The following is a 10,658-nucleotide window of genomic DNA, read 5'->3' as shown; positions in this document are numbered from 1 at the left end:
GCATCAAATCTAGATTACCGATTTCAAGAATCAAAATTACATAAGCTAATCGCAAAACATACCCATACAGTTTGATATTGTACAAATGAAAATCTCTCGAATGATATGAATATAATGTGTTGTTTACATAGAAAGAATACATATAAAAAAGATAAATAAACATCTTCAGTTAGCTAAAACTTTACGCTACGAAAACGGATATCCTCACGCACACCTTTTCTTCTGAATACAGAAATTGAAGTGGGAACGAGTGAGCACATCATCCCAAAAGGGCTCCCAATAGAAACAAATAACTCTCATGTAATCACTAACATGCTTCACAGTTCTAAAGAACAGTAATTGGACAGCCAACATGCACAACATTCATAAGAATATTTAACACACTTCCCGCAGAACATAAATTAGAATATAAAATAAAAGTAATAATATTACACCTCTCATACTATGTAGCTATATTGAATTTCTCGTGCTACAACAATATTTACACTCAAGATCAGATAGCTAAACAATCAAGTATAATATGCGAACGTGTACTTTCCCCATATAATAAAATATAAAAAATATCACACTTCTTGTGCTAGATAACTATATTGCACATCCCGTGCTATAAGATTTAGCAAGGATCTGCGAGGAACCACAGGTACTCCTTGCGGGGAAATCACACGACACACGTTACACACACATCAAAGTAATCACAATGATTCACACAAAAAGTAAATGCACACAAGCTTGTCTAAAAGTAACCAAAACCCACCATGCTCGCAGATACAAAGAAAGCTCAATTATTAGAAGAGGGTTACAGAGTTCCCACCTGATTTGGTGACAAATCACGCTTACTTCATGAATTCCTATCTGCAAGTCTATATAACCGTCCATCATCCTCATCTAAACTTGAACGTGTAATTACCATCTGAATCTACATCACATTGATAGATAAATGGTCTTTCAGAACCCAGTCGATATCCTTTGCTCTATCTCAATATTCTTTCTAGCATTCCATAATCTCCTTCTTTATTAAGTTTCCGTTGATAGTTCCTTGTCCGAATTGCTCAAAAAAGGGTAGGATTAGTGGCCGCAAACGCACCAGAATGTCGTTGGAAAGTCAACACAAGTAATCGGTCAAAAAATGGTCAACGGTCAAACTAACAGTCAACGACTAGGTCAAGGTCAAAGTCAAATATCAAGTCTCTGTTAAAGGTCAACTTGGTGAAATCGGGTTAAAGGTCCAACTCAGGTCAAGCCAAGAAACTCAGTGAGTCAACACTGATTTAACTGAGTTAACTCAGGCAGCTCAGCTGAATGGGATGACTAATGCTAGACCATAACACATGCCACATTTCTTATTTGTACTACAGTTCTTCATTCTGCTTCATAACTGCGTCTAAACTCCCATTACTCATGCTAATATCTTCTTATTAATCAGCTGCAACAAGCCTCATTCAATAACATTAACATAACCATTATATCCACATGATACTCCATGAACTGCCCATTGCTGATGTCATATTTTTCTTTTTCTTTTGTTTTCTTTTTCATTTTTAATATAAGTTTACACCTCAGTTATACTCTAAATACATGGACATAGGTCTTGTTTATAGATGTGCTATAAGAAAGGTCAAATATGTTTGGATTGGAATGGTAGGATGACCAAAAGAAATGGTCAAACCCGAAGTCAATCTGGATTGTCCAGAGTCAAACTTCAATAAGATATTTTTCGTGTGTCATATTTTTCTTGTCTGATATCCGAATGATGCATTCAAGTAATCAATTTCGCATAAATTTTCGAGGTATACCCGTTGGTACTAATTTCGTATCGAGATTATTTTTAGATTAAATTTCTACTAATTAATGTTCATAACTAATTAGTCGAATCATATTAGCGGCTAAGTCTCCTTTTGACCGGTCTAATATCGTTGACGAGCTTGAGGGTCGTTAAAATGTCAGTGATAATTTATGTCAGATTGTGCATTGTAGATCATATCGTTGTGGTTGATAATGTGGTAAACATTACCTCGCATGGGTAAAGACACTACTTTGGAGTTATAGAGCATTTGCGAGAGTTCTGGTGGTCGGTCATATTGTGGTGAGTCGATGGATTGATTTAGTTAATCATATTGTGTAATTCTCAGTTGGTGGTTCTATAATAAAGAAAGAGGTCGTAGCAGTTTTGGTGGATGTAGACAATATAACACATTTCATATATTGTTGAACCATGTTAAATCTCTTAGATGCGTATTTATTTTTTCTTTTGTTTATAACTTGCATTTGTATAGTTCTCTATTACTTTTACTCATTGTACACCGTAGTGAGGTTCATGGAGCAATCCAGGAAATTTAAAATTTTTGTTGGCTGATTTTTTCTGCAATAATAGCATGTAGATAACTCTGAACCCAAATAATTAGTATATGGGCAGTTTTCCCGACAATTTATTTCAGAGCTTTAGGTTGGATAGAAGATTTGAATAGAGAAGTTTTGTGTTTTCTGGTTGGCAGAAAATTTTGAAGACGAAGGATTTGATGTTACAGCTTCCGATGATGCATCGTTTGATATTACAGGCACAATTAATAAACCATGGTCAGTTGGGAAACCCATATTAATATGTAAATTGACCCAAACTAGAAGATTCAATGTTTTCCTAAAACATTGAGCATTGGAAGACCACTGAAAAGTCAACAATCTAATGAACACATCAATAACTTCAACATCTTTAACTTTATTTGTGAAAACTTGCATTGTTCTCCATTTACACGTTCCAACAAATATTTTCAGGAATATGCTTTCAAATTTATATAGCGAAACCATGACTATGATTTTGCGATGCAAATGCTATTCCGAGATTTAGGGTGGAATCCTTTAATTTCATCTTTTTTATTACATTAAAAGTCACACGTTAAATGTTATAGATTTGTAAGCCTTTTTTAATTACGGGTTGGCCAGATTAATTATGGGCTTACGAATAAATCAAAAGGGTTTTTTAGGCATTACTACTACTATGACCAAAATTATGCATGTAATTCAATATTAGAGTTTGAGATTAATAACTCGACTTGTTTGAGGTCTGTTTCAATTATTTGAGGCTTGCGGATTTCTTCATCTATCTAATAGAGAAGGATAAAGGGTGACTAAAAACACTGGAAGCAGTAACGTACCTTCACCATTAATACCTAATCCTAAACATAAATTTTTTAACCATATGACATATTCAATTAACACCTCATTAAATTCATTTCTCTCTTAACAATCAAACCTAAAACGAATTAGGTCTATCGAATTAATTCATTCTTTCATTTGAGTTTGATTTTTTTTCTTAAATTAAAAATCATTGATTGCGGAAATATGGATATGTAATTTTATTGACACCTTACTCTTAGTTAGGTTATTGGTTGATCTAACCATTTAAAATATAAAAATACAGGTTTTCTGTATTTAACCAGAATCAGTTGATTTTCATGTATACATTGATCGATTCAGCATTAGCTGAATGATGATCGTATACAGGTTGAAATATTTATATTGGTGTTCTTCTTACTTGAAGAACATATACCAGAATCGGTCGATGTGGACAACTCGTATAAACCGACTATAGGTTCGGAAAATGCAAAAAAATTATGTTGATATTTTTTGCTAGAACCGTTCTATATTGTTAGAGCACTGCTCGGTCAAACTCTCAAGCGTTGCTATATCAAGCTTGTTTGTCAATTTTAGTTGCCAAAACTATAAGTCTTGATTTCTAGTCTACTTATAGCTAACTCTCGGATTAGTATAGTAAGTTTAGTTGAGCATTAGACTTCACGGCGTTCATCGATTGAAGACGAAGAACTACTAAGGGGAGATTGTGGAACTTCATCAACAAAAGGTATGTGAAGACTTGAACTCATCTGTCATTCAACAGTCTATCTACTCTATCTCTTATCTGAGACGAAAGTCGTATAGCTATATAGACTTCTATTATACACATTTGATATTTCGAGCTGAGTTTAACTCGCTTACATATTTCTCGAAATATGTATTGGTAAGATTTGGCTTTAACCAAGTTCATCTTATATTCTTGACCAAAGTCAAAAGATGATCATATGAAAATCTCTTGGTAACATTTTACATGATTTGTGTGAGACAATCATTTGATGTAGAATGTTTCTTATTGATCATTTAATCACTTGAAAATTGCTTTGATGCTAATAGTTTGTGTGAGACAGCTATTGTCGTCTTCTAAGAATGTTCCAATGATTGAAATGGGAGTTTAGAACAATTAACCATGATTGGATATAGCACAGTATACGTACTTGTATGCTGAACTGTTGCATGTTATTCCAAGTCTGGGAACCATAGTATGCATTGGTTAATGAAAGTATGGGAAATTAATATGCATACCCGTATGCGTACTAGCGTAAAGTTCATGTCCACAAATTCAACTGACTTTCGAGGTATGCGTACCCGCTCGCATACTGGCGAACCCAAACTTAGTCTGGCCACTTAGGTATGCGTACCCATTTGCATACTTGAGTAGGTTATGTTCTAAAATCGGTTTGTTCATGAACTAATACATTTATATATTAAGGAATGCAATCTTTTGCAAACCGTGGCTATAATGTTCATGAATGGATTCGAGTGAATCAAAATCGATTTTGCTTAAATTGTCTCTTGTATAATTCTATGAGAATATAAATAATTGAACAACTCTAGAACTAGTTTTATTTGAGTCATTTGAACTAGTTATGGTTAAGATGAATAAGGTTGATATGAAAGTGTTCATATGGCTAACTTCGGTTAACAATTGTTGATCCAACAAGGTTCACACTTTTAGGTACGATTAATTGTATCGAAATGAAGTCACTTTTCATTTGTGTGTAACAAGCTAAGTTCGATCTAACGGTTGAAAGATATTAGCTTGATCTAATCAGGTTTTCATCTAAAGGTGAATATTAAATGCTTTGTCACCAAGGTAACATTGATTGCAAACCCTGATTTGAAGACTATATAAGGGAGAACTCTAACAACTGGGAAACCTAATCCCCACACATCTTGTGTGATACTAGTTGCGACTAGAGTCGATTCTCCTTTAACCTTAGATTTTTCCAAAACCCTGTAGGTTAACGACTTGAAGACTTCATTGGGATTGTGAAGCCAGACCCAACTATTTTCTCTGTACTTGCGTGTTCTGATCTTGCTGTTTTCTATCGTGATTGAGTACTATCTTCTCTAAGATTTGCTCGAGATTTAACCTCCGATAGGCAAGATAAAAAGTAGTCACAAACATCTCCGTCTCATCGTTTGTGATTCCACAATATCTTGTTTCGCTACCATACGATTAAGATTATTGCAAGGTGATTGATATTCCTAGGCCGTTCTTCGGGAATATAAGACCGGTGTATCAATTGGTTCCTGTTCACCTTGATTTATCAAAATACGGAACAAAATTCGTAGGTATTTCTGTGGGAGATAAATTTATCTTTTCAATAGACTTTTCTGTGTGAGACAGATTGGTTTATCAAGTCTTCGAATTTGGGTCATAATAACTCTTAGTTGTGGGTGAAATCATCTAAGGGAATCAAGTTCGCAGAGTCTTGCTGGGATTCAGAGGCGTAAGGAACGCGACTGTACCTTGATCAATGTGAGATTGGTTAGGGATCAACTACATTCCAATCCGAAGTTAACTTGGAGTAGGCTAGTGTCTGTAGCGGCTTAATACAATGTGGTGTTCAAATCTGGACTAGGTCCCGAGGTTTTTCTGCATTTGCGGTTTCCTTGTTAACAAAATTTACGGTGTATGTGTTATTTCTTTTCCGCATTATATTTGTTTATATAATTGAAATATCACAGGTTGTGCGTAAGTTCAATCAATTGTGAATCTAACCTTTGGTTGTTGATTGAATTGATTGACACTTGGATATTGGTTTTTGATACCGTCTAGGTTGTTTCTTATAATAATCAAGCTCACGGATTTCCATCTATTTGATTTGTTGATTACATTAAGAAACAGAGATATAACTCTTGGATATATTTCTTAATTGAGCTTGCTTTATTAGTTGGTGCTCTCAGAATTATATCGAAGTTAGTCCATACAGATTGCCTAAACAAAATATTGGGTGAGGTTGTTAGACCCCCGCTTTTTCACATATGGATTCCTTTATCCAGTGATTCTCTTGAATTTTCTGTTGATTTTTCTTGTCTCCGCTCTCTTCTTATCTCAACCAGATATAAAGGATAATTGATATTATGCATCTATGTGATTGCTAATGACTATAACTTAATTTTGAGATCATCAAGCTGGCCATCCCATTAGATAGTTAAGTATGATCATATTTGGTTGTTTTATTAACAGTACGGCCGGATTGTACAAGAACATGTCCGGTTGTTTTTCTAATAATACGACCACACATAAGTACTTTTAAATTAATGAAGAAAACTTTCAGTTGTTTTGTTAACAATATGGATGAACCTTTTTATATAATTTGGATGAGTATTTTTCTTTCAAATCGGCATATAAAACACCTCACATCAACTGTTCTTTGTGTTCTGAAAAACATCGATCAAACTAGAATCAATATTTATGAAGATTCGTGTATGCGGATTATTTGTTAAATATTGTACAGAAAAATTCTAGATATTGCAATCGATATATATGTCTCAAAAATCAGTTTATGTTCATGGATATCATGACATAATCTATGTACATACACGAACCCCCGATTCCTACAAACGGTCTATGTTGTAAACTATATACACCGATTTTAGGTGAACAACAATCTAGATTCAGTCTACGAGGGCATGGAAATCCACCTATTTTGATGTTTCTCCAAAAAAAACGGCAAAATTTTCATGTTTTCGTGATCAATTAAGATTAGTTGCTTTTTAGGTTAACAAGATTAAAATCTATTAATTAATTTAATTAACACTAATTAGTTAGAGATAAATTAACACCAAAAAAATTATTTGTTGCAGGGTTTTTGAATTTACTTAAAAATGTTTTACTTTGTCACCAACGAAAATGTTGGTCGGGGAGTTTTTGAATTTACTTTAAAATGTCTTATTTTGTTTTAGAGAAATAGGTCTCAAATAAGGTCCCAAACTAACGAGGATTAATAATTGTTTGGAGTATTTGGTTGCACTGGATTTCATCTCTGACCCATAGGGCTTAAACGCTTGATGGCCTACCGCACAAGTCGTCACTGTTTAATTAGCCTGGTTAAATTGGGATCTACTCTAATTAATTTGGGCCTCCATTACAGGACAAAAAAAGATTATTAAGAGATGAAACTACCAACTTAGCTTTCATCAAATACTAATACTACAAATTTGTCCTCATTAAATCCTAATAATAAAACTAAAAACTTAAAAATTAAAATCAAAATCAAAATCATAAAACTAAAAGCTTAAATCAAAATTAAAATCAAATTCATTTCCATCTCCATCTCCAACCAATTCTTCTTCTCCCCTAATACGAACCATCTTCGATTGTCATAGAAGCAGATGAAATGGTACGAATCAAGTACTTTTTTAGCAACCAAATCCCCTAAATTAGGTTTTAGCAACATGCAATCACTCAAAATTCGTTTTTTTTGAAATCAAAGTGTTCTGGGTTTATTAGAATCGGTTTACGTCAATGTACTTATGCACCGATTTTATTTAGAAACGTATTTTTTTCATGCCCACAAAGACCGATTATACTGAATGTGTATTCTGGTTGGAAATATTGAACTGGAATCGGTCTATGTTAATGTCCACATAGCCCGATTCTAGTATGGAAGAGAACCATTTTTTTCTATATATTTTTTTTGTCTAGAATCGGATTACATGTATGTCCACATAACCCGATTGTACAACCTTGGATTTCTTAACTGCTATGCCCACAATCGGATTATTTAAGGGTCCACCTAAACCGATTGTTATTGATGTTCCCCAAAATCGGTAGATATGGTACACCTATATAAATCGATTCTGAGTTGATGTGATGAACATCAACCACAATCGGTTTATGTTGATGCACACATCAACCGATTCTTACAATTGGTTTATGTGAGCATGAACATCCACCGATTCTGGACGAGTTTTTTCAAAAAAAAAAATCACGTTTTGATGAAGCATCAAGATTGGTTAATTTCTAGTTTAATTTGATTAAACATCAATTAATCACCCGATTAATGCTAATTAATTTAGGATAAATTAGCCATTTTTAAAAATAATTGGATAAGGGGTGTTCATTTTTACTTTTCAATGACCTTTTTTTGTCTTGTAGTGGAGGCCCAAATAATTTGGAGTAGGCCCCAATTTAGCCATGCTAATTAGAGTAAAGCCGTTAAACCCTTGAACTGATTTCTATTTTCTTCTTCATTTAACTGGAAGAAAATAAACACAATGAATTCGCTCACTTCCAAACTTGTAAAACAGTTAAGGGTTACTTCCGATCTCTCTCAGGTCTCTTCTTCATTAGCTAACTCACTATCTCAATCTCAACCTTCTGCTTCATTAGGCTTAAGAAGAAGTTCAAGACTATGGTACTCAAATTCAAGAGAATCATTTAATAATGATGATGCTAATGTAGAAGTAGATACAAATGGTGACTTTGATGATGATGCTTTTCTTCCAAATAAGAAAGATTTAGAACCCCAGGGAGTTGATCCTCAAAGAGGTTGGGGTTTTAGAGGTGTACATAAGGTGTTTGTTTTTTATTCTGAATGGAAATTGTTTTAGTTTAAAAGAGAACGATGTGTGAAGCTGTATATAACAAAATATGTTTTTGTGCAGGCAATTCTTTGTGGTAAAATCGGGCAAGCTCCGGTTCAGAAGATTCTGAGAAATGGACGAACTGTCACCATATTTACACTTGGGACTGGTGGCATGTATGATCAACGAAATATGGGTGCAGAACCAAAACCGGCGCAGTGGCACCGAATCGCAGTGCATAATGAACATCTTGGAGCTTATGCTGTTCAACAACTCGTTAAAGGGTATTGTCATCTCCTATAGTTGTTAATGTTTCGTATAAGAATGAAAATATAAGGAAATTGAAGTTTCAAAATCATGTCATGTTATATTTATTTATGGTTTTCTCTTTTCAGCTCTCCTGTTTTTGTCGAGGGGGACATTGAAACAAGAGTGTACAATGACAGCATAAATGGTCAAGTGAAAAATGTGCCCGAGGTTTGTGTGCGCCGTGATGGTATGTCAACTATTACTTTCTTATTTTTTCGTTTCTTGTTCATACCCATGGTCAACTGAATTACTTTAGTGATGATTTCGTCCAGTTATTTATACTGGAATTGAATTTTTTGCTTCAATCATGACGTGTATATTAATTCCAAAAACAAGTATAGCATGTCTAGTTTCTTTTATTTGAGTTTTAGTAGCTTCAATAGAATACACCTAAAGAATTGCGTATGTGCATCTTACCAATTCGACTACTCTAGGGAAAGAAGATTTTTGTTTGTTATTTTTCATTTCCTTAAAGAATCAGAGACCCATCTCGTGAGATATCTTATATCACTTCACCAATTGGTCATGCAATCTTGGCTTTATCCATTTCTTTTCTATCGATCATGTTGCTGTTTAACCTCCATTTCTGTATCTCTAACTCCGAACTTAAATAACTTATGTCATTTTACCGATGATTCCCTTTCAAGCAAGAAACTTTGGCTACTCTTTACCACTAACAAGATCCATATATCCCAAGACCATAAGATTTGTTCAAGTTACCTCATTTGTTATTTACTTGAATGTCATGGCAAATCTATCTTATTATTATGTATATGCTAATTTCATGATTATTCGTGTTGGTTTCGTTATGCTAAAATGTTTTGGCATTAGAATCTACTTCTAATGAGCTGATATTGAAGTCATATAATCCAAGGTTGATGTCCTTAAACATATTGTTTTCCTGGTTACTCTGTAGGAAAGATACGTCTCATAAAAACAGGCGACGGTGTCACCAATATTAACTTTGACGACCTAAGTAAGTTTCAGACTGTCCGTGCAACTCATGGTTGTAAAATTTCTATGTATCTGTCATAATCATTTGATTTGGTGTCTACAGAGGACGGACTATTCTAAGAGCGCATTGAAAATCTGTTTATGTGAATCCTCAAAGAGGAAGCTGCTGAGCATCAAAATCTGGAATGACAAACGTATGGTTTCTTTCCTTGGTTTGATCTTGTAATGCAAACCTTCTCAACAAGCAAAATGATATGATTATTAAATTTGTTTTACATCTTCGTGATCTCCTATTGGCATAGTTACTTTGTTAGGGTTCCTACTTTCTCATTTGTGTAAGCACGTGATTTGGAACCTTATCTGTTAACATATTGTTACTTCACAAATCCATTTCCTAAGGCTGCACCACGGAACCATTTGGAATGCTGGTTCAATGTCCAGCTTCAAACATAGTCTTAGAAAAGTTCAACATTCTTGAACTTCACCGCCTGTAACCATTCTATTAACAGCATAATAATAATATCCCACAGCCAGTTGCCCGCCCTCCCTTTTACCACCTAAAATTTCACCCGACACGCATGATTGTGGCTGTCTAAAATAAGTGGTGATGGGTCTGCAACAGGTGGTGTCTTTGTACATAAACTGAACAACCAGTCTGCCTAATGCTCGTCTATTTTGGCGTTCTTGTCATAAACTATTATAGCTTAAATGCATGTAGAACCAAACAGTGA

At 34.3% G+C, this 10,658-nt stretch overlaps 1 protein-coding gene across 1 annotated transcript; it reads left to right on the top strand.

Moving 5' to 3' along the window:
• Nucleotides 1-8,301: 8,301 nt before the first annotated feature.
• LOC113336941 (single-stranded DNA-binding protein, mitochondrial-like) lies at nucleotides 8,302-10,309 on the top strand. The gene is made up of 5 exons (XM_026582651.1): nucleotides 8,302-8,655; nucleotides 8,746-8,948; nucleotides 9,060-9,160; nucleotides 9,890-9,949; nucleotides 10,031-10,309. The coding sequence occupies exons 1-5, from the start codon at nucleotides 8,356-8,358 to the stop codon at nucleotides 10,045-10,047; spliced, it is 681 nt and encodes a 226-aa protein (XP_026438436.1). The 5' UTR covers nucleotides 8,302-8,355; the 3' UTR covers nucleotides 10,048-10,309.
• Nucleotides 10,310-10,658: the final 349 nt, after the last annotated feature.

Source organism: Papaver somniferum, unplaced genomic scaffold (genome assembly GCF_003573695.1).
Source record: "Papaver somniferum cultivar HN1 unplaced genomic scaffold, ASM357369v1 unplaced-scaffold_154, whole genome shotgun sequence".
NCBI lineage: Eukaryota > Viridiplantae > Streptophyta > Magnoliopsida > Ranunculales > Papaveraceae > Papaver > Papaver somniferum.
This window is presented reverse-complemented; position numbering and strand designations above follow the sequence as displayed.

What these genes read in the sequence shown, in the direction of transcription:
- LOC113336941 (XM_026582651.1), top strand. Translation starts at nt 8,356, where the DNA reads ATGAATTCGCTCACTTCCAAACTTGTAAAACAGTTAAGGGTTACTTCC. An exon ending in GTTCAACAACTCGTTAAAGG is followed by an intron (nt 8,949 to 9,059) that starts GTATTGTCATCT and finishes TTCTCTTTTCAG; the next exon opens with CTCTCCTGTTTTTGTCGAGG. An exon ending in GGTTTGTGTGCGCCGTGATG is followed by an intron (nt 9,161 to 9,889) that starts GTATGTCAACTA and finishes GTTACTCTGTAG; the next exon opens with GAAAGATACGTCTCATAAAA.